General features: G+C 31.1%; 3 protein-coding genes across 6 annotated transcripts; 1 reads left to right on the forward strand and 2 right to left on the reverse strand.

The window, feature by feature from the left end:
- Positions 1-836: 836 nt before the first annotated feature.
- On the reverse strand, positions 837-6,467 carry LOC123212501 (hexosyltransferase GAUT11-like). Its single transcript, XM_044631661.1, has 3 exons — positions 6,190-6,467; positions 5,862-6,086; positions 837-2,631 (listed from the first exon to the last, which is right to left on the reverse strand). The coding sequence occupies exons 2-3, from the start codon at positions 6,012-6,014 to the stop codon at positions 1,177-1,179; spliced, it is 1,608 nt and encodes a 535-aa protein (XP_044487596.1). The 5' UTR covers positions 6,015-6,086; positions 6,190-6,467; the 3' UTR covers positions 837-1,176.
- A 6,365-nt stretch (positions 6,468-12,832) lies between these two features.
- On the forward strand, positions 12,833-16,626 carry LOC123210277 (ADP,ATP carrier protein ER-ANT1). Of its 4 annotated transcripts, none has more exons than XM_044628541.1 (4): positions 12,833-12,917; positions 13,957-14,251; positions 15,416-15,787; positions 16,062-16,626. In XM_044628541.1, exons 2-4 carry the CDS (start codon positions 13,988-13,990, stop codon positions 16,371-16,373), a joined length of 948 nt encoding a protein of 315 aa, XP_044484476.1. In that variant the 5' UTR covers positions 12,833-12,917; positions 13,957-13,987; the 3' UTR covers positions 16,374-16,626. The 4 variants fall into 4 exon arrangements, with proteins under 4 accessions (XP_044484476.1, XP_044484474.1, XP_044484477.1 ...); XM_044628539.1 differs by having other exon boundaries at positions 12,844-12,996; XM_044628542.1 differs by having other exon boundaries at positions 12,858-12,996; positions 14,025-14,251.
- A 469-nt stretch (positions 16,627-17,095) lies between these two features.
- On the reverse strand, positions 17,096-18,157 carry LOC123212443. The gene is made up of 3 exons (XM_044631583.1): positions 17,816-18,157; positions 17,624-17,709; positions 17,096-17,494 (listed from the first exon to the last, which is right to left on the reverse strand). The coding sequence occupies exons 1-3, from the start codon at positions 18,141-18,143 to the stop codon at positions 17,210-17,212; spliced, it is 699 nt and encodes a 232-aa protein (XP_044487518.1). The 5' UTR covers positions 18,144-18,157; the 3' UTR covers positions 17,096-17,209.
- Between the last annotated feature and the right edge of the window lie 4,364 nt (positions 18,158-22,521).

Below are 22,521 nucleotides of genomic sequence, written 5' to 3' on the forward strand. Positions count from 1 at the left end.
TATCTTTGTTTTTAACAGAAAAATTTAATAACAATTAGACTATATATAGATGTTTACATTTTTGAATTACCGCAGATATATATTTTGAAATTGAGCTAAAACTTAAATAGGAAACAGTCCTTTGACCATTAATTTATGGCCATTTGATAGTTCCTAGTAACTAATTGCTTGTTTGTCCAATAACTCCCAACTATCGAACAGGCAGTGCCATTGAACTATATAGTGCTCGACTTTAAGGTCGGTAAATGTGATAAGTATTCGGACAAAAATAGTGTATAAACGTGTTAATGAGTGAGTGTGCGTAATTAGTAGTTTTGTAAGTGTGTTGTCGGTGATTAAGGCTGCTCTAGCTACGGGATGTACACAATAGAGTCATGGGGCAATATTAAAAGGAGGTTAAACCATCCTTGTACAAATTGGTTGAACCTTAAAGTTGCCTCCTGTAATAAATCTAATTCAAGATAAGACGAACCCAATAACCTTGAACCACAAGATTGATCCTCATGAAGATAGCCTCAAGATGTGCAGGCAAGTCAAAAAGTTATCCCTGACAATATGCTATGGTTGCTCCTTTAACTAACATTCCAACCAAATAAGGCATTACCATCAAACTTGATTCAAAATTAAATTTTTCAGAGTGAAGTTACTAACCGACGGGAACCGTCCATACAAACAAACATTAAGAAAGTAAATGTTCATCAACAGAAGAAATTTTTATTAGAAAAAAAAAAAAAAAGATTTTAAAAGAATCAATTTCAAACATTATCTCACAAATACGCAATAATGCCCAAGATTATCTGGATGCTGTTTTAAGTCACAAAAGACAGAAAGAAAGGTTTAAAAAGGAACATATTTTGGTTCAACTGCATTATAATCCAAATGAAATGAGATTATTACAAGAATTGCTAGAGAACAAATAATTCTACAGCTTGCAGCAAGGGAAAAAGAAACCCATCAGCCAAAAATGAATCCCCACCACTCTTCACCTAGTACCTTTAAAACTTTCTGATGTATAAGAAATTTGTTTTTCTTTTAGGATACTATGGGAAAAAAATGAAAAAGCTCCTAAGGAAGTCAAAATTTCTTACTTCTGACCCTAAAAAGATGCGATCAATGGTTGAGAGTTTAATATATTGAAGATCGCATAAATTACTCATGTTCAAGAAGTAGCACATTTTAACTTGTGACACAATCATCAAAATACGGGTGGCTTTGATTTATATACCGTTCCCATAGAGGCTTATACCTGCTAATGGCCAATTTCAGCCATGGCTTCATGTTCCCATTGAAGTGAATAACCGCTGCACTCTCAATCAGACGATTGTCGATGTTCATATCATAACCCAATCCTAAAACATGCCATCTCCTATCAAGCGGCTCTGTAAGTCCATAAAAAGCCAGAAGAGCAGGAGGAAGAGTTCCTAGCTTCCACAGTGTCCGATCAGCATTCTGCTCCTGCCAGTAATGATACCGTGCAGTCACATTTGCTTTCCGCCAGGCAATCAGATCAAAAACATTCATACCAAAAGCCCATCCACATGCTTGAGGGTCAAACTTTGAGCCAATTATTGGATTTGAGAAATTGAGATACTTGTAATAACGATGATATGCTTCAAGACAAGTTTCAACTGCCCCATTCACATTTCCATGTAAATCCAACGAGAAGAGTGGTGTAAGATCCTTCTGAACAACAACATCATCATCGAGAAAAACTATTTTTTCCAATTGAGGATAGATTTCAGGAATGTAAAAGCGAAGGTGATTCAGCAAAGACAGGTACTCTGGATTCCGTAATTTTGGCTCAACCCTCGTGTCTTGATACTCACCAAAATAATAGGCCCGTGATTCTGCATCAAAGAGCTGTTTCACAATGGGAGCATATGAAGCATTTAACCATGAGAACTCTTCTATATTTTGCACTTCTATAGTGGACCCTTTGAAGTCATTACTGAGGAGCCAAGCCTGCATAGCTCCATAGGTGACTCCATTTGTGACAATGTGGAAGACCATCTGTTTTGGATGATCAGCATTGACAACAGTAGAATTGACAACCACAGAGGTAGCCAACACATTATCTGAAAATATACAAAAATGATAGAGATTATTGTCCACAAGTCGCATAGAATTCCTTCCCTCAGCAGCAAGATTTTGAAGGGGTATGCTTTTAAGCCAATCAACTGTGAGCTTGACTTTTAGGCAGTGAAGGCTCTTTGGCAGTGCTTCAGCTGCCAATTTCCCAAACAATGTACTCTGAATTGTTGCTGCATTTGCACGATCTTCAAGGGCTTGAATATGAGATCTCATTGTCATTATTGTAGTTGCAATGTCATAATGGACCTCTTGCGCTTTAAAGATAAGGGATGATAAGCTACTTATAATTGGCTCTGCTTCAACTAGTGTAACAGGCTTTCCTCTCATAGCAGCTTTTGAAAGCAAAAGCTGACAACTTCTGATGTTCTTGCTGAGCTCCCAAGCAAGGTGAAGATTATTGTGCTCTTTTGCAATGATGAGATAGGCCTTGGCAAGTGTAATTTGCTCAGACAACTGACGGGAAAATGAGGTAGCACTCAATAGTTCTTCAGTAAAATTTAAACCCTCATGGTAAACCTGCTCTGTTCTCGCACTTTTTTCCTGGAAAAGATAGAAAGAGAAGAGTAAGCCCTCATGCATTCAATCCAGAAACCAGGGAGCAACAACATGTAAACTATTCAATTCTCTTAGTTGATACTTGACCACCTCACTAAATTTAATTTCAAAGAATAATTTGCTGAAATGGTTGACATTCCAAGAAATGCAAAGAGGTCCAACATGGTAGAAAGCATAATTGACTGAAAAGAGCAGCTTAAAGATTGACTTGGATGATATAATCACAATTTTATTTTCTACTTAACCACTTCTACAGTAGTGGCATAGGTAATAAGAGATTGCAGGTATCAATATGGCTGTGGTGGTCAAAGTATGGATTAACAGAAGCTTCTTTTAAATTGGTTATTTTCTGATGCATCCTTAACATTCAGACATTCCACAAGAACCGGAAATGTAAGTCTGATATTTGTTTAAACACGACAAACAGTAACTAAAAATGAGTGCATCACAACCAGAAATATGATTCTCAACTACAAAAATGACACTCTGAGACCCATCCCTTTAGACTCTAGATGGTCCAAATTGCAATCCCTAATTACCAAACATCTTAGCCAACTCAATGACCAAGTTAAGACACAACTCCATGAATAGAAAAGGGAAAAGATGAAATCATAAGTACATTTCCTAACGATGAAACCAGGTGATGACTACCTAAACATCTTAGCCAACTCCATGACCGAGTTAAGACAATATCAAAGAGAGAAGGGAAAAAGATAATATCATAACTACATTTTCTCATGATGAAACCAGGTAATGAATTTCCCTATAACTCCTTATGAACATCCATAAAGTAGCGGTTAAAAGTATATGCTCTTGAAAATTCTTCCATCCTTCCATCAGAGAATGATAAACGACAAATAAAGAAATTTTATGATTAGTTGAATGAATGTCTTGAAAAGCAAAGTGGACCACATCATCTACAGCTTCCTAGATGCTGAATAAGATTCAATAATATCACAACTTTTCAGCACTAAGGCATTTTAAATATACTTAGGATTGTCGTATGGGTAAGTGATAAATTAATGCATGGAAGGCATAAAAGTTGTCCTATTCAAAGAAAAAATGGTGTATTTGGCCCAGAATTAAAAGAAACCATAGCTACCATCTGGAATTTCCTTGATAAAGTGTAAAGTGTAAAAGAAGCTACACAACACAATAAAAACTTCTCACCCTAAGTTGAATATGCTTGATTTTTTGCCCTATAACAAAAATGAGAAATCTCAACATTCAAAAAAGATCTCACAAGTGATGCGGCCAAATATTTGCATAAGCAGGATGCACAAATTTCTGTAATTTATGAGCCCAATATGTGAGATTAACATCATTCTGTGATTTGAGTATAAGGTCACATGATACACCTAAATCCTAAAATGGTGGATTTCTTTCCTTTAAAAAAAAAAAAACATTAGCATGGTATGACGAGAAATCCATTGGTTCTAACTCCTTCAGAAGGAAACTCTAACTTATTAGAAAATTTTTTAACATCTGAGCAATGCATGTAAGGAAATGTTGATATAATTCTTAAGAGATGTTGTGAAGGCCACAAAAAGAAATAACATTCAAATAATGCAGCAGATATTAAAAAGAACAAAAATTGAAAGCAAAGTAAAACAACACAACCATAATGATAAACACAAGTATTTTTTTTAAGATTTTAGGAGAAGGTGGATCATACATGTGATGAGACACTGATAAAACCTAGACTAAACTAAACATGATTCTGTAATTGGATGCTATTCACATTTCTATCCTTTTCTGAACTCAACAGAAAATGAAATCTCACATCTCTTGTTCATGCTTTGCTACAAATAATAACCAAAATGTAACATCTCTTGTCTTTCATTAATATTTATCCCCTCATATTCTCAATGCATCCCTATTAGCAGGTTCAGGAGCAAAACTCTGTTAAAACAACATCATCAAAAACCAAACAACCACAGTTACTAAAGAAGGATATGTTCATCATTGAACTAGTGAGCAGCAGAAAAAAAAATATGAACCTCAAGGTTTGGAGGAATACTTTCTGCCAGTTGATTCACTGTCTATAACGTATAAAACTCTCAACAAGGCTGCTTAGCTAGCATAGCCCAAATAGTAAAAAATTTCAATCATAAATTTGTCCTTTGTATAGATTATAAAACCAAACTTCCAATTTCCAAAATGAACAGAGGTTATCCAATAAGTGGCTTTCCACCAATTTTTTAATTAAACAAGAGACAGAAATTTTATTGAGCCAATGTCTATAACATATAAAAACTCTCAACAAGGCTGTGTAGCTAGCATAGCTCAAACAGTCAAGAATTTCAATCATAAATATGTCCCTTGTATCGATTATAATACAGAATTTCCGATTTCCAAAATTAACATAGGTTATCCAATGAGTAGCTTTCCATCATTTTTTAAATTTAGAAAAGACAGAAACTTCACACCTAGAAACCAAAAGTTCATTGATAAATAGAATTAAATTGACACCCCAACACTTCAAACATAAAATAATCTGTAAAGATAACAATTTACCTTGATACATATATGAAGTGTAAAGATAACAATTGAAAGAGACAAGGTAAAATAATCTGTAAAGATAACAATTTACATTGATAAATAGAATTAAACATATGTCTGTCTAAATTGATTTTTACTTTGGTGATCTACAATAAAAACAATTTAGCAGTGGTATAAGGATACAGTGATAGAGTACAACATCACCAAGTATCTCCTGAACCTTTCTTTGGGGGACTTAACATTGAAAGAGACACCCAGTCCTCCATACAAAGACCACACGGTAATGAAATGTAACCAATTTAGACAGACATATGTTTAGCAAAAGTCTAGCTCTAGCAAGTCAACAAACTTAAAATCCAGGACATACTCCCCATAATTTAACAACTCATAAATGGGAACTATATCATGTTTACATGTGAATACTGAAATAAAAAAATTCCAGAGACGTTAAATCAATACATACAAGGATACACAACGAATCGAAAACCTCAATCACAAAGAACAATCTACACAAAAATACTGAAACTCAATCTTCAATTCATACATTTTTATCAATATAGCATCAAACTCCAAGACCAATTGAAAATTTAAATATTCACAGAGAAATGACTTCCCAACATATGGAACTAAACAACTTGAAAACGATAAAACGAGAACATAACAGAAGATCAGATTAATACTAAACAAAATAAGCGTTTCCAAACTACAATTACCTGAACTACTTTATCAACCCGATCCTCATGTTGATTATGGTGAAGTACAAACAAAACCAATCCCACAAACAAAAACAAGCCCAGAAGAAGCCAGATCCATTCAGACAACCTCCTTCTCACCGGGCGCCGATAGTCGGCAGCCCGCCTTCGCATCTTTCACTGATTCTCTCCACAATTTAACACCAAATCAAGAAACGAAACCCGCCCATGTACCAGATTGGATCACTAAATCAATGGGCATAAACAAACAAAAAAACAATGTCTCAGCATCCCAATCTTAGCATAGACGACACGAACAAGAAAAGTTTAGTAACCCTCAGGTGTTTACCTAATCAAAGACATATAAGAAGAGTCAGGAGGAAGCAAAGAGAGGGAAAGTGAGACTGATTGTTTTGTCGTAAACAGTAAAAAAGAGTTAAAAAGATTGGGATAGATTTAACCAAAAAGGGTTTGTTTCGCTTGGTTTCTTGTGTAGTCGGTTTTTGAATGTCAGAGTTGATTTGTGTTTGTCTTTGTGTATGAAAATATGTCAGGCTGTTTGGGAGGGGAGCGAAAGGAAGGAAGCAGAGCCAGCCATAAAAGCAAAACCAAATCACTACATGTGAACATGTCTTCTCTCTTATGAACTTACCATTTTCAACCTCAACCATTTATGGACATATGTATATTTCCCCCTCTTATTTATCTTTGTATCACTTTTAAGTCTGCCTTTTGATATTTTTTAAAAATATATTTAAATATGTAAATAAAATCAATAAATCATAAAATAACGCAAACATTTATATTTTACCATATAAGTAATATTTGGTCTCTAGATATTAGCAAAACGAGTAAAACACTAAAATTTTCAGAAAGAAACTTTAGATTCAAACTTTTATCATATTTATGAAATTTTAACTTAATTTTTACTCGTTCAATTAATACAAGTAGGATATTTGGTAATCTTAAAAAAAAAAATCTCTAATTTGATAAATAACATAATTTATAAGAATAGTTTCTACCAATCGGGTGTTTCCCACGCAAGGTTTAATAAAATGATAGATATATTTGTCATTTTATCTAAATATTTTGATTTAGAGTATAATTAAATATCACTTTGTTTTTAAATTTTAAAATATTATAATAACATTCTTAAATTTTTCCTAATGTATTTAAAATTATAATTACAGACCCAATAATTTATAATATAATATTTACATATCTAATTTATTATGTTATGTTAAGATTTTTGAGGGTATAACTATTATTTTAAAAATTATTAAAAAATATATTAAAATTTTTAAAGAAATAATCCCAATTTTTTTTCCAATTTAATAAAACCCCCTAAAAATTTCATTATTACTTTTAACATTTTTTAAAGTTATAATTTTCTTATAAATGTATGATTATACGTTGTTGACACCTCAATTATATTTGCACTAACAAATTTTTTTATTATTTTTAATTAAAATTAACATAAATTAGCATATAAAAAGGTTTAAGAGTTTTTTTTTTAAATTAATGAAATTTAACAGATAGTCATTTCGGCTTTTTTCTCTTTAAAAGCAAAATATTAAGCACTTAAACTTTGAAGTGAAAGGGGGCTAACATTAATAGTTTACAGCTTTGTGTCGATTCTTTGAATTAATGTGGCACTTTATTGACAGAGCATTCCTTAGCCTACTTAAAGACGATGCCACTCGAATTTCTTATAAAAAAAAGGACAATTTCACAACCACCCACAAGGTTTTAAAATTAGTTAGTTAATGGTTATCTTTAACATATTTTTAATAACTCACCTCTGAAGTTTTTATATCTAATAAAAAACCACTCAGGTATCAGGTTGATGGCATGGTTTTAAAAACCGGATCAAATAGGCCAATCCCATAAGTTAAACCATTAACTGTTAATTAAACTAATTCAATCATGTATAAAACTAGGTTCAACTCGGTCAATATAAAAAATTAATTTTTTTTCAAAAAAATTAATATAAAACCTTGAATCAAGACCTTATTTATGATATTTGAATATATGTACCATCAAACTAAGTTTATTTTAATATTAAATAAATCAAATTATATATTTAATAATAAATTATACAAAAATTTTTGAATAGTTAGCAATCTAACTATTGATCAACCGATCTTACCATTGGTTGGACTAGATCATTCGTTCACTGGGTCGATATCCGATTCAATTAAAAAAACATTGGTTGATGGCTAATTATATTATGAAATAGGAATTTTTTTTAAATTATTGTAAATAAATCTAAATTTATTAGTAGTTATATATTTTTAAGTTAAAAATAAGTTGTTTCTCTCCTTAATAATATTATAATAAATTCAATTCTATCATAGGGGGTATTGTTTTATTTTTTATTTTTTCATTTTTAAAATTAAAATATACTTTTCCTATAATAAAACTTATTACATTAATTATGTACTAATCTACCGAATATTAACAATTTTTACTTGAGCAAGTTCTATGGTTTTTATATTTTAGTTTATGAATATTTAGCGATTTTGTTTTTGTTAGCGCTTCCGAATATTAATTTTTAGTTTCATTTGTTTGATATGAATCGTATAACATTAAAGAAATAAAAGATTAAAAACCATTTAAAATGACTATGAATTATTTTATAATATTACAATAATATTAAAGACTACGTTCGCTTTTGAAGAGTATTTCAACTCTTTTCTATCAAACACATTTTAAAGAAAATTATCGTCCGTTTTTAAAAACAAAAAAACTATATTATATTGTATTTAAGATGTCTGGACATATTCGATTCGTTTCAAATTATCTTGTGGGTGATTTTTGATGTGTGTGCTCAGATTTTAGGAATTAGTGTGATAATTGAAATATTGAAGGTGTTTGTTGAAATTATTCAAATTAGGTACAAGTATTTAATGATTTAGAATGTCATTGTACTTTGGGAAGACTTAAATTGTTGGGTCTTTCCTAATTGACAAATTTGACCTACTTAGTTGAATCTATAATTTTTGTAAATTATGATTAAAAAGGGTGGCTGTTCAACGTTTCCTCGCTCCTCGTGAATTAAAAAAAATAAAATATTAATACAAATGTTTGATAAAATTGATATACATGAATAATAATAAAATTATATACATAATTTTTATGTATAATTTTATTTACACACTACAATATATCATTATATGATTAGTGTTATTTTATCTTTAATATTTAACTATCCAATCACATGATGACATATCATTGATTATATATAAAATTATATACAAAAGTTGTACATATAATATTACTCATATGAATAATTATTATTTTTTATTGACAATGATAAAAACATTTTATAATATTATTTTACTTAAATATTGTTAAAAGATTATAAGAAATGAATTAAAATTGCGTTTGAATAAACTAATATGTCTTATGTTAAATATTTGTTTTGTGTATTTTCTAAATTATTTTTCATCTTACTAATATATTAGACTTTTTTATATTGTCAAATTATGACATTAATTAATTAAATTGTTTTTTGAAATTGTAATTTTATTGTCAATATATTTTTTATAATATTTTTATACTATTTATTATTTAAATTGAAAGCGGGAATTATTTTATTTCAAAAAAATTAATAATTAAAAGTGAAATTATAACATAATTAAGATTGATTTAATAAGTTTTAACTTTTAAGCTGAATATGATAATTATAGTAATTCTTCTATTATATGTTAAAATATTATTTAAAAAATTAATTATTTAATAAACTAAATAAGATGATGTCACATGAGTTATTGGCAATGCTACAAATATATAAAAGTATTTAATTTATATATTATCATTTATGATTTATCTCCCCCTTATCATGTGTTTATACGCATAAGTTTAAAATATTGATCAAGGTTTTGAAGTTATTGTGTAAAGATAAAATCCACGCTACTATGAAACAACCATATATGAGAGGCGCGAGATTTTACCGCCGCTCAAATTGATATTCACAACAATGAAATAAAAGTTAGGCACTCTGTTTTCATACTGTTGTTATATTGTTTGTCTCTACTAGGGTGATGATTAGGTCTAGATTTGAACAAATTTTTTCATATTTGATATACGTTTTGCTTGAACAAACCTGTACCCGAGTTTAACATATATATTAAACTCAAACCTGAGTTAAAATATATTTAAAAACTAATCACAAGTATGAATCTGAGTCTAACATATACAAACTCGAGCTAAAAATATTTGAAAATCGATCACAAGCCTAAACCCGAGCTAAAATATTTTTAAAAAAAATTTCAAATGATGTTACACAAGTAACAAGGGAACCAAATTCAAGCGAAAAAGTTCAATGAGATTGAGCTAAGTTATGCTCTTTTACACGAATCTAAGCCCTATCCGAGTTGAACATGAATAAAATATTCTATACGCTTGGCAAGTCTGAGCTGAGTCTTCCGAAAATGAGCTTTACTCTATTTAGGTTCAATTCGACTCAAATCTAACCCTAATTATGAGTATTGAATCACTAATAATTTTTGGGTAAAGACACCACTGCATATAAGATTCATTGAATTGGATCAAGTGAAATTTATAATTCTATGTAATAACCATAATAGAAATATGAACTTCATGTCTTAACTACCTTTGCATAGCTACTCAATATTGAGTGGATAATGTACCTTTGATTTACGTAGCGCAATATTTGATTAGAATCAAAGCTGAGACTCTATTCGTTAACATATTAATATTGTGACTACTTGGGATTTTAGTTTTTGTGGGTCTAAGATACTAATTTTTAGGTTTAAAATTCATGATTTTAAAAGAGGCCAAAGGACTATTTCCCACCCAAATTTAGGTGTGTTTTCAAAGTCATATTTGTAAGTTTGAAAAAGTCCAAAATCTCCTCTATCAATTTAAAAGCTCAGTTAAGATTATGGGTAAAATCGTTATTTAATAAAAAATTTAAAAAATTAAAATTTTATTACATTTGCCCTCTCAATTTGAAAATCTCAATTCCCCTCACTTAAAGTTTAAAAAATAAACATTTCTCCCTTAGGGTTTGCAAACTGTCATTAAAGATGATCATCTCCGACTATATTGACTCTACTTTCCAATTTATGTCTCCCTGCCAATCAAATCTCAAACACCGAAGAACCAAATTTTCTCCAATAAAGATGAAATCGTTTTTATAGAAGTGTCTTCGTTTGGGATGAAGATGAAATTGTCTTCATCCAAAACAAAGATGACATGCCTGTCTAAGACCTCCCACGGTCATCTTTGTCTCTAACAAAGACACACCGATGAAGATAATTTCATCTTCGTTGGAAAAAATCAGGTTCTCTGGTATTGGAGATTTGATCGATAGGGAGAGATAAGCCAAAAGGGAGAGATAAGCTAAAAGGGAGAGTTAATGCTGTCAGGAATGATGAACTTCGCCATATTCGACAAAGATTTGTAAATCTTAAAAAAAATATTGATTTTTCAAATTTTGGGTGAGGAGAATTGTGAGTTTTAAACTAAGGGAGGTAAAAGTAATAAAACTTTAGTTTTTTAAATGACGGTTTTACCTTTAACCCTAATTGAGATTTTAAATTGATGAATGAAACTTTTGATTTTTCAAACCTTATGAGTATAACTTTAAGAATCCACATAAATTGAGGTGGGAAAAGACCTTTGGCCTTTGAAAGATTTAAGGGACATCATCTTGTCGGTGTTTTATAGGATATTGAATCATGAGACATGATTAAGTGTAATACTAATGCTAGTTTTCAATTTCTACCTTTAAACAATGAAATTTAATATTAATAAAATTATACGTCTACATATTTAAAATATAGTTTATATGCATAGATAACATCTCATTATAAGATTAAATGATTTTGAATTAAAAATAAATTAATATCCAATTGTATAATAACATATTATTTATATATTTAAATTATATACCAAAAGTGTATACATATAACATTACTCATTTAATTTTTAGGAAAATTTATATTATTATTAAGAGTAATATTATATATATAAATAAATTATACAAACTTTTGTATACACACATAGATGGTAGCATGGGATTGTGTGATATTGATGTAAAAGAAAAAAATAAATAATGACATTACCTAATCATAAGCTATCATCTCATTTTGTGTACAAAAGATTATACAATTTATTTATATATGTAATTTTATCCAATTCCTAATGGTACTTCTAAAGAACCTAAATTCCGAAACAACTATCAAGGGGAGAACTCTACGATTTGCAAAAATTACAGTAAGCTATTGTAAATACTAATTTTATAACTTTATATTAAAAGTTTCATAATGCTAAAAGATTTGTTGTCACTCAAGGTATAATAAAATCTCAAGTTTTATCTTCTAATTTTCAAAAATCTAAATATTTACTAATGAGTAAATTTTTATTAAAAATCTCAGTTAAAGTTAAAAGTAAAATCATCATTTAACAAAAAATCTAAAATACTAAACTTTTATCACATTTTTCCTCTTTAATTTGAAAACTCATAATTTTTCCTTTAAATTTTCTTTTCAAAATTTGAAAAGTAACTATTTTTCTTCTAAGTTTTTTTCTCCTTCGACAACTCATTTTTTTCTCTTAGTTGGTCATCTCTCATTACTCTTATTTTACCTTTTTCAGAGATAAAGACCGTCATCTCTATCTTAGATAAAAATAAAAATCTTTGTCTCTGTCTTAAATAAAGGTCTTTGTCTCCGACTTAGACAAAAACCTTCGTTTTTATTTTAGATAAGGATAATAGTCTCCGTCTCTAATGAAAGATGGAAGAAAGAAGTGATTGATTGAGAGAAAAAAAGAAGAGGAGGCCAGCCAACGATAAAAAAGAAATTGATCATTAGAGAGAAGGAGGGAAAATCTTAAAGAAAAAATTGTCACTTTTTTAATTTAAAAAAAATTTAAAAAGTTATAAAATGTTTAAATTAAAAAAAAAAAGACATAATAAAAGTTTATCTTTTAAAATTTTTTTATTAAATTAACTATTTCACCTAGTCTAAACGTTAAAGGGTAAGGATTTCCGGGATAGTACTCTGCCTTTCAAATTGCCAAGTTGCCAACCCAAAGAATCTTCAGGTATCTCCTTCGCTTCTCTCTCCTATCGCATACTTGCTACATAAATCCAGAAGTTCACTGCTCTTAATCCCACGACCAGGTTAATTTCACCTCTCAACTTTTTAAACATACGTTATTCCAATATATTCGCTCAATTATCTTCTTTTTTAATCTGTTTGTATGGTAGATTTTATATCTCACGGACTTTTGATTTCAGTGCCAATTTTGTTGTTTGAGTTTTACAGATGAATGAACGATTTGATTCATGGGTTTTTCTTTCGTTTATGACATTGAAATATGATAGAATATGCTTCACTGAGCTTAATGCTGTCATATTTAGTTCTTTTTTTTTAAATTTTTTTGGTTTCCGAAAGGATGGTAAATTATTATAATAATATTTTGTTTGATTTGTTTCGAAAGGATAAAATGAAAGCAAATACACCGGCAATGTGTATTTTGCCCAATATCTTGAGAAGCTGTATGTTAAGACATTGAGAAAAGGCCATGAATTTCTTGCTTCCCCAATGTTATAAGGTTAGACAAGAGCTGAAGTTTAGAACAAAAATTGCTAAGATGGTTTCGAGGATATTTTAAGTTATAAAAGAAAATACTTATAATTTTGAAGTCTATATGAATTGAAAATTTTAGGCTGACTGATGATTTATGCCTAAGCAATTATTTAACCAGGTTGGATAAGTTCTTCAGTTTGTTGATATTGCAGTTTTAATGGCATTTGATATGTATGTAAAGCCATTCATTATGGCTATAATTTGTTAGTGATGCAATGTCTGATTAATTCACATTAATATGATTAGGAGTTTCTGTTTCAAGCTAAATATGGATATGCTCTGTCAGAGCAAAACCTTTGCTAAATTTAGACAAGTTAAAATTGTAAATGGTTACGTGAACTTTGGTTAGCTTGTTTGCTTGCACTGAATTAATTACCTTATCTCTGCTTTTGTTTCTACATTTGACCATGGTCTATTGATGCTTGAAATTTTTATTTTTGATCTTTATAAAATTTTGCATTTGATTGGTTGGTTTCTTTTTATTTTAACAGTTGCTAGGACTACAGAGGGTATAGAGAGCGAATGGAAGTAGCTAAAACACCTGAGAGATTTTCTGCAGATTTTGTAATGGGAGGGTTGGCAGCAATAATGGCAAAGAGTGCAGCAGCACCAATTGAGAGAGTGAAGCTTTTGTTGCAAAACCAAGGAGAGATGATCAAGAGAGGACAACTCAAGAGACCTTATATGGGGGTTGGTGATTGCTTTAAGAGGGTCTTGAGAGAGGAAGGATTTTGGTCTTTTTGGAGAGGTAACCAGGCCAATGTCATACGATACTTCCCTACTCAGGTAAATGATTCTTCTTTTATATCTTCCTTTGTTTGGTCTTATTTTTCTCAAAAACAGTTTATCATGTCCCATGTATAATGTATTCTTACATTTGATTTGAAAATTTGTTCCCTTTTTCTTGGAGATGGGTGATGAGAACTAGATGAGTAAATTGTTTGCTGGATGGTCTTTATTTCTATAAGAGCATGTATTTTCTACTCTTCACCAGCCAAACTTCTGGATGTTCTGTCCTTCTTATGAGAATTTGTCTTTGGGTTTAACTTTTAAATATATGTTGCTAACATGAACAGTGATTCTATTGAAGCTCAACCTAGGAGCATAATCTTGGTCACAAATCTTCTTTTCTCTTTAGCATTTGTCAAACTACTTAATCTGATTGTTTCTCCTAAAAGTTTATGAAGTGGCATTATGTACCAAAAGTTATAGCTGGTGGTATTAAATTGTATGGGCAGAAAGTGTCCATTCAAGATGATGTGATTCAATTCAGTGTTCAGTTAATTTTTATTTTCTTAATGACATCCATTGATTATTTCACCCATTAGTTGATGGGAAATTGCTGATCCTTTTATTGTTGCAACTGCGTGGTGTTGTATGCCATCAGCAAAGCAAGTTCTTGATTTTCACCAAATAAACACATATGTCAGATATACATCAATTTGTTTTATATTTGCACGTGAAAAAGATGGTAGCAGTTTGAAGTTTTGTGTCAGAATGTAACTTTTTTGTGAGTTGCTATACAAAATGCTTTTGTTTACTGATGCCATTCCACTTTATCCAAGCTTGAGACCTGCTAAATAAAGTTACACACTTGTGAAAGAATATCTGGCTGTTATATGTTAAATTGCTGTGCCACGTTTAAATATGGGCTATCATCTCTTTTGGGCTGCTGTTTGTATGCTACATCGATTTTGTATTGACAGAAATATTGTTGGTATTGTACTAATTTCCTTCTTCCTGTCGATCATGTGATGCTTCAAGCACAGTCTGAAAGTTCTGGGTTATGAAGATATAGAGTTATGATTGATCACACAACTCTTGTTAACGTGATTTATTGGTCAAAGAGAACTTTAATTTTCAGTTCAGCATTTGATTTATTGCATCTCATGTATACATATTTTGTTCTTCCTAAATTTTGTCACTTAATAGATCCTTGATTGTCAATAGGCTCTCAACTTTGCATTCAAAGGTTACTTCAAAAACCTTTTTGACCGCTCAAAAGAGAAGGATGGTTACCTGAAGTGGTTTGCCGGAAATGTGGCTTCAGGGAGTGCTGCTGGAGCCATGACTTCGACGCTCTTATACCATTTGGATTATGCACGTACTCGATTAGGCACTGATGCAAGAGTGTGCCCTATTGATGGACAACGTCAATTTAAAGGGCTACTAGATGTATATGGTAAAACCTTATCTACTGATGGCATAGTAGGCTTGTATCGAGGATTTGGGGTTTCAATTATTGGAATTACCTTGTATCGAGGCATGTACTTTGGGCTCTATGACACACTGAAGCCTATCATTTTGGTGGGGCCTTTCGAGGTAACTTTCCATTCCTTTATTTGGAACTTGAAACTATGAATTTGTGTATAGCCTTTACCGGAAATAGTTTAAGTTAAGCACATTAATGTTTGGACATATGCTTGTAAATATTTCATACTAGCTAGTATAATGGCCAAATGATTTTGAACTTCCAATTTGAGGACTCTTTACCAGTTCTCATTGTCTTTTCATTGGAATTATAATCTTATTCAAAATCAAATTTTCTATCTGATTCACACGATTGCAAACATGCTAACTTTTCCCTTGTTTGTAGGGTAATTTTTTTGTTAGTTTTCTGTTGGGTTGGAGCATCACTAGTGTCTCAGGAGTCTGTGCCTATCCCTTTGACACTCTGCGAAGGAGAATGATGCTTACTTCTGGACAACCAATGAAGTATCGCAATACCATGCATGCATTACGTGAAATCATTCGAGTTGAGGGTTTCAGAGCACTGTTCCGAGGGGTTACTGCAAATATGCTTCTTGGTGTAGCAGGGGCTGGAGTGCTTGCAGGGTATGATAAGCTTCATCGAATTGCATATACACGTGGGTATATCTTCGAGCCACATCAGAAGGTATTAAAGTGAATCCTGAACTCGAAAACTGTAAACTAGTGTAATTCACAATTGATCATTCATCGTTGATCTGAAAGTTTATAAACGGTTTAGAGTGAAAGAAAATGTTCATTTATTGTTGTTGCTTCCTCCCTAAATTGCATTGAGGAGACCAAAGGTTTCCATGTACACTGCTTGTACAGTTGAAAGAATTAATTGATTTATTTGTAAAACAATTTATAAGATTATTGAGTTCAATATATAAAGTAATTGAAAATTTGAGCAGCAAATGACTTTTTATGGTTTTATTATCAGTGTCTATTCCTTAGGCTCTCTCTTTTATCTTGAAATTTAATCTATGAGAAAATGAGCATTAAAATATGTAAGGCATATACCTAAATGCAGTTTTTCTGTTTTGTGCATTAGAATTAAGAAAAGTCAATCCTTTGATTTGGAATTTAAGCCTCTTCTATATGCCTAAAATTGACTTCTTTTAAGTTTATCTTGTGGTGAGCACACAGAAATATTTTGGTACAAGGTATGTCAAGTTACAAAATGACATGCTTTGAACCCTCCTCTTCCATGAACTCAAAATTGCACGTGGATTCAATGCATCTTTGGTCAATTCTTATTTTTAGAGAATAAAAAAAAAAAACCCACTATCTCTTTAATTTTATAACCATGATACAGGATTGTGAGTATGAAATTGATTCATATAAGCTGAACATGATTTCAACAACAATCTAGGTGCACCATTAGGATCAAATAGCCTAACTTTATGGTCAATTTTTATCTCACTAATCCAGAATTGCACCTTTTGATGCATGGAAGAACAGCCAAATGAGTTAGTCAATTTCTGTGAGATCATACTAGGCCAAAAGCCAAAAATTTTTGTGGCGTTTAGTGGTAATCAAATATCCTCCAAGCTTGTTGCTCTTCCTCCTCACCGCAATCGTCATGCATGAAGCATTTTGGATACAGTAATCCACAATTCCTCCCATGGCACTCTTGCTTGCCCATTTCTTTATCAATCTCCACACCCTCCATTTCTTTCTTTGTCCCAGAACCAACAATGACACCTTCTGTTTCTTTGCTTCTTCCACAATTATTGGACCCTTTTCTTTTCCTTCAAGCACTATCAACTCAACTTCCACCTGCGCAGAATCAAGTTTCAGATTAGAATTCTGTGTCAAGTTTCAATCTTTTTTAATTATCTATCTGGGTTCATGCATGCTCCAACGGAAATTATTGACTACAGTTCAATTTAAATGAAACTGACTTACCCCAGGCCTCTTCATTTGGCAAGTATTTTTCATGGAATAAAGTTTTTCATAAGCTCTTAAATTAATCTTTCCAGGAGATTCTTTTCCTGCAGCAAAATTACAAAGTATTTAAATCTCTAATCAATCGTGAATCTTCCTGAAAATTCAACTTTAAGAGAAGAAACTGGAAAGAACTCAAAGTTACAAGCTCACCTTGTTTGGAGGATTTGACATTATTAACATAAAGAAGAAGAATGGTATCCTGGTTTTGAATGGTATGTGATAGTGCCCATTCAAGAGCTCCTTTAGCATCAAGACTTGAATCAACCACCACCATAACCTTATTTCCAGTCCAACCATTTTTTTCTTCATAGCTGCCGCCATAGTCAATCTCCTCCCCGTTGCCTAAGAATTCAACTTTCTGATCAGTTTCGATAGAATTCGAAGCTCTTTTGCGTTGAAGTGAAGGCGAAACAACACGAACACGACCTGTAGACCTATTGAGGGATAATCTAGGAGATGTCCTATGTGAAAGACCCATTGTCTTTTATCTCAAATTTTGATACAGACTCAACTCTCTCTCTCTCTCTCTCTCTATATATATATATATATATATATATATATATATATATATATATATATATATATATTCACACATGAAGTTTAAATCCTGTGGGGACTTATGTTGAACATGCTTCCCATGAATCTGTTTGTGTTTCTTGGCAAAAGTTGTCCAGTTTGAGAATTGTCAATATGAATTAATTAATATTTTTCAAATTCTAAATAAAGTTGAAGCACAGAAACCTAGGATTAGATAGTTAATTACATCATTTTAAATTAATAAACGATGCTTAAGAATCTTGCTAGTCAAATAACCCCAAGCCAGAACGCTTTTGTTTGAATAAAAAATAATCAGTTTGGCCAAATTCCAAGGATGATTACTTGATGGGAGCCACGTTTCTTACTCTATAATTAATTCATTTCTCACTGAGAGATTTCAAAGAAAATCATTTGACATAATGTTTTCCATGGAAAGAATATCAAATTAGATGGCAAGATTGGTGGGTTGGATTTTTTATCACGAAACGCCATTGTGGTCGGAAAGTCGTCGGTCAGTTTGGCAAAAGTAATGATGCAAAACCACTTCCCAATTCAAGGAAAAGAAACTAAATGAGTTTGAAATTCAACAATGTACCCCAAGTTGAGGGGGTGGGGAAGCCTCAACTAAGTTGCTAGCGTTGTGGATTTGCACGGGGGTTTGAAATCAAACTCTACATGGAGATATTCTAGTGAAATCCAATGTAATTTTAATTATTGATCCACTTATGAGATCTCAACATTCTGAACGCCACTCTCTTCTTGATAATCCATGCATACAAACTTGAGATCTCAACTAAGTTGTTAGCATTGTGTACTTATCCTATGAGTTCCTTCATGCATATGCCCGTAGTAGGGTGAATGACTGTGTTGCATAAATTATTTTAACTTAGAAAGACAAGGTATCACATCCTTGCTTCAACTTATTCTGATTGACATAAATAGATACAATTTTGAGAAATAATTTCACAATTTTAAAATGTTTTCGGTTTATATTGCATCTCATGACATCATAGTTAGGAACAATGTTATATATTAGATGAGAAGGATATACAATAAGACATGTAAAGCTAAAAGACAAAGAAAGGTTAAGAAAAGTGAAGTTAAATAAAGGTGTTTAGGTGGCTACATACTTATTGACTGTTTAAAACTCATTTTTTCTTTATGTGTTTCATAAGTAATAGATAAGTAATGGTTGTAAAGATGCAAGTCAATGATGTGGGTTCATAGAAGGACTTTTATGATAGATTGATTTATTGTTATTATTATAGTTTTTTCCACATAAAAATTTTGAACTATTTTAAAGTTTTTTATTATAGACATTTTTGCATGTTTCGGTTATGAGTAGTGTTTATTGGTTTAGTGATGGTTATGAAGTAGTGAAGTTTAAAGTTCTATTTTATTCCACATAAGTGAAAATTGGGTGTATGTATGTTTTATGTTAAGTCCAAATAGTGACACACTCTGTTTCAATACACATTCTCCCTAGGGGATAACTATTTAGTGAAAGGTGTTACAATGAAAAATTTACCATGACAATTGTAGCTTGTCACTTGTGCTCTTTGCGTCATGCCTTTTATTGGCTCCAAGATGTCACAATTCATCGATGATGAACTATTTCCTGATGACACACTCTACAACAATATAGTTGGTAGTCTTCATTATTTTACTCTTATTATATCTGATATTACATTTGTTGTAAACCAGATTGCTAAGTGACTATTTGCTCCTCATTGAGACAAGTTTGTTATCAAGTGCTTTCTTAGGTAATGTTAAGGGCACATGTTTCATGGTCTCAACTTTCATCGTGATTCTTACCTTCATTTCATGGCTTATTTTAATGTTGACTAGGTTGTAAATGTTTCCACACAACAATCTATCGCCAATGATTGTGTTTTTCTTGGTCACAACTTTGTTGGTTTGCCAAGAAGTATGTTGTTGTCTCTCTCAATGTAAAGTCTGAGTATCATGTTTTTGCTTATGTTATTGTTGATGTTTAATGGTTCTATTATCTTTTGTGTAAACTCGATATTCCTCTCTACTTCTCTTTGTTATTGCTTTGTGACAATTAATTTGCTCTCCACATGGCCTCTGATTTTGCTTTTCATCCTTCCAATTGGTATATCGACATTTAGACCTACCAAATGGGCAAAATCAATCAGGTTAGACCTGGCCACGGGCCGGTTTGGCCCGTGAACCGGACCGAAACCGGCCCGCCTAAAACCGGAACCGGAACCGGCAGGCCCGAAACCGGAATGAACCGGAACCAAAACCGTGGTTCTACGGTTCGGTTCCGGTTCACATAAATGGGAACCGTGAAACCGCCGGTTCACACCGGTTTATGAACCGGCGGTTTACTATGTTGAACCGAAAAAAATTTGAATTTTTTTTATTTTTTTTTTGAATTTTTTTGAATTTTTTTAAAAAAGCCAACGGTTCCCTGCGCAGGGAACCGTTGGCTTGAAGGGAAAATTGCAGGGTTGGTCCCCTGCAATTTTCAGAGATCCCCTGCAATTTCTCTGAATCTCAATTCACCCCCCTCTTTTTAATTTTTTTTTTAAAAAGTTTTTTTCCTATATATACCCCTTCAAATTTCATTCTCTCAAATTTCAATCTCTCCACTCTCTCACTCAATCCTTCAAACTCTCATTCTCATTTTTTAAACTCTTAATACTCTCTCAATCTTTCAATTCAATCAAATTTTCTTAAATTTAATTAAATTCTTTCTTAATTTTTTATTAATTTCAATTTCAATTTTTTTTATACAATTCATAATTAATTATAGAATTTATTTCTATAATTAATTTTATTTATTATTTTTTTATTATCTTTTATAATTAATCATATAATTTATTTATATAATTAATTTTATTTATTGTAATTAAGTCCAAGTCTTTCTTTTAATTTTCAATTATTGTAATTAATAATTTAAAAATTAAATCGAGATCATGTATTAGAATTGACTGTTCAATATCGGTTTCAAACAGAAACCGTCGGTTCCAAACCGAAACCGTCGGTTCCGAACCGGGGCCATGAACCGGAACCGGCGGTTCCGAACCGTGGACGAACCGTCCTGTTACGGTTTCGGTTCAGGGTCCTTGTGTTTTCGAACCGTGAACCGGCGGTTTCGAACCGAAACCGGCGGTTCATGAACCGTGGCCAGGTCTAAATCAGGTGCGAACAGGTCAATGCAAGAATGAGTAAAACGAGTGTAGGTTAAAACATATCAGATTATATAGGTAAGAAATATAAAAGCTCATATCGAATCTTATTGATACGAGTAGACTTATGAGTTACTCGTATAATTGAGGTTTAATTATTTTTAAATTTGTAAATCAAAAAAATGTATTGGTTTTTAATGAAATGCAAAAATATATTTAAATTAGTATTAAAGAGTTGTGGTGTGAAATTAACATAATTTTAAATCAATTTAATTTTTGGAGAAAGATGAGCTGGAGATTGAAGAAGAGAGAAAAAATGGTGAGTTTTCTTTGAAATAAAGATGAACGGGGATTAAAGATGGGATAGTATAATTTTTTTAAAATAAAAAATGAAAAGGAAAAAACAATTAGTGCACCTAAATTGATAAAGATAAGATTTCCTTAACAAATTTCAATTTTTTTAAAAATATATTTTAGGATTGCCTGCAAAAATAAAAATTTTACAAATACAAGTTAAAAAATCTATAGTCTACCCCCGTATTATGAACAGATACTTGTAGATATCATATGTGATATACTAGTTTTGTTAGCTCTATCCATATTGACCTATATATATATCATTATATAATTAAATAAATTTAAATTAAAATAAAATAATATTCAATCATATAATAATATATATAAAAGTGTATATATTTATATATCCAAAATAAATATACATAATATTACTCATTGTATAATTGTATAAATTGTCCCATTTACTTAGTGATGAATACAGTTGACTCACAATTCTTGAGCTGAGGACACAAATGTTACAAAATAGAGTAATACTATATGTATTTATTTTGAATATATATTTGTGTGTCATCATGTGATTAACGGTTATTTTCTCTTTAACTCAAAATTTTTTAATCATATGATGACACATATTAAATATACATCTATTTATATACTCAAAATAAATACGTATAGTTTTATTATACAAAATAATATTGATTATACATATCAATAAAACTATGTATATTTATTTTAGATACATAAATATATATATATATATATATTATTATAAAATATGGGAAGGTATAGATACTGTAGTAACAGTGACAGATAGACAGACAGTTTTTATGTATTACCCACATATCAACCCTTTCATATCCATAT

The sequence above is a fragment of the Mangifera indica genome, chromosome 3 (genome assembly GCF_011075055.1).
Source record: "Mangifera indica cultivar Alphonso chromosome 3, CATAS_Mindica_2.1, whole genome shotgun sequence".
Lineage (NCBI taxonomy): Eukaryota > Viridiplantae > Streptophyta > Magnoliopsida > Sapindales > Anacardiaceae > Mangifera > Mangifera indica.

Bases quoted from the DNA above. Each gene is read 5' to 3' on its own strand.
- LOC123210277 (XM_044628541.1), top strand. From the start codon at position 13,988: ATGGAAGTAGCTAAAACACCTGAGAGATTTTCTGCAGATTTTGTAATG. The intron at 14,252-15,415 runs GTAAATGATTCT...GATTGTCAATAG, and splicing joins TACGATACTTCCCTACTCAG to GCTCTCAACTTTGCATTCAA. The intron at 15,788-16,061 runs GTAACTTTCCAT...CCTTGTTTGTAG, and splicing joins TTTTGGTGGGGCCTTTCGAG to GGTAATTTTTTTGTTAGTTT.
- LOC123212443 (XM_044631583.1), bottom strand. From the start codon at position 18,143: ATGGGTCTTTCACATAGGACATCTCCTAGATTATCCCTCAATAGGTCT. The intron at 17,710-17,815 runs GTGAGCTTGTAA...ATTTTGCTGCAG, and splicing joins TGTCAAATCCTCCAAACAAG to GAAAAGAATCTCCTGGAAAG. The intron at 17,495-17,623 runs GTAAGTCAGTTT...GATTCTGCGCAG, and splicing joins GCCAAATGAAGAGGCCTGGG to GTGGAAGTTGAGTTGATAGT.
- LOC123212501 (XM_044631661.1), bottom strand. From the start codon at position 6,014: ATGCGAAGGCGGGCTGCCGACTATCGGCGCCCGGTGAGAAGGAGGTTG. The intron at 2,632-5,861 runs GTAATTGTAGTT...TATCTTTTCCAG, and splicing joins GGGTTGATAAAGTAGTTCAG to GAAAAAAGTGCGAGAACAGA.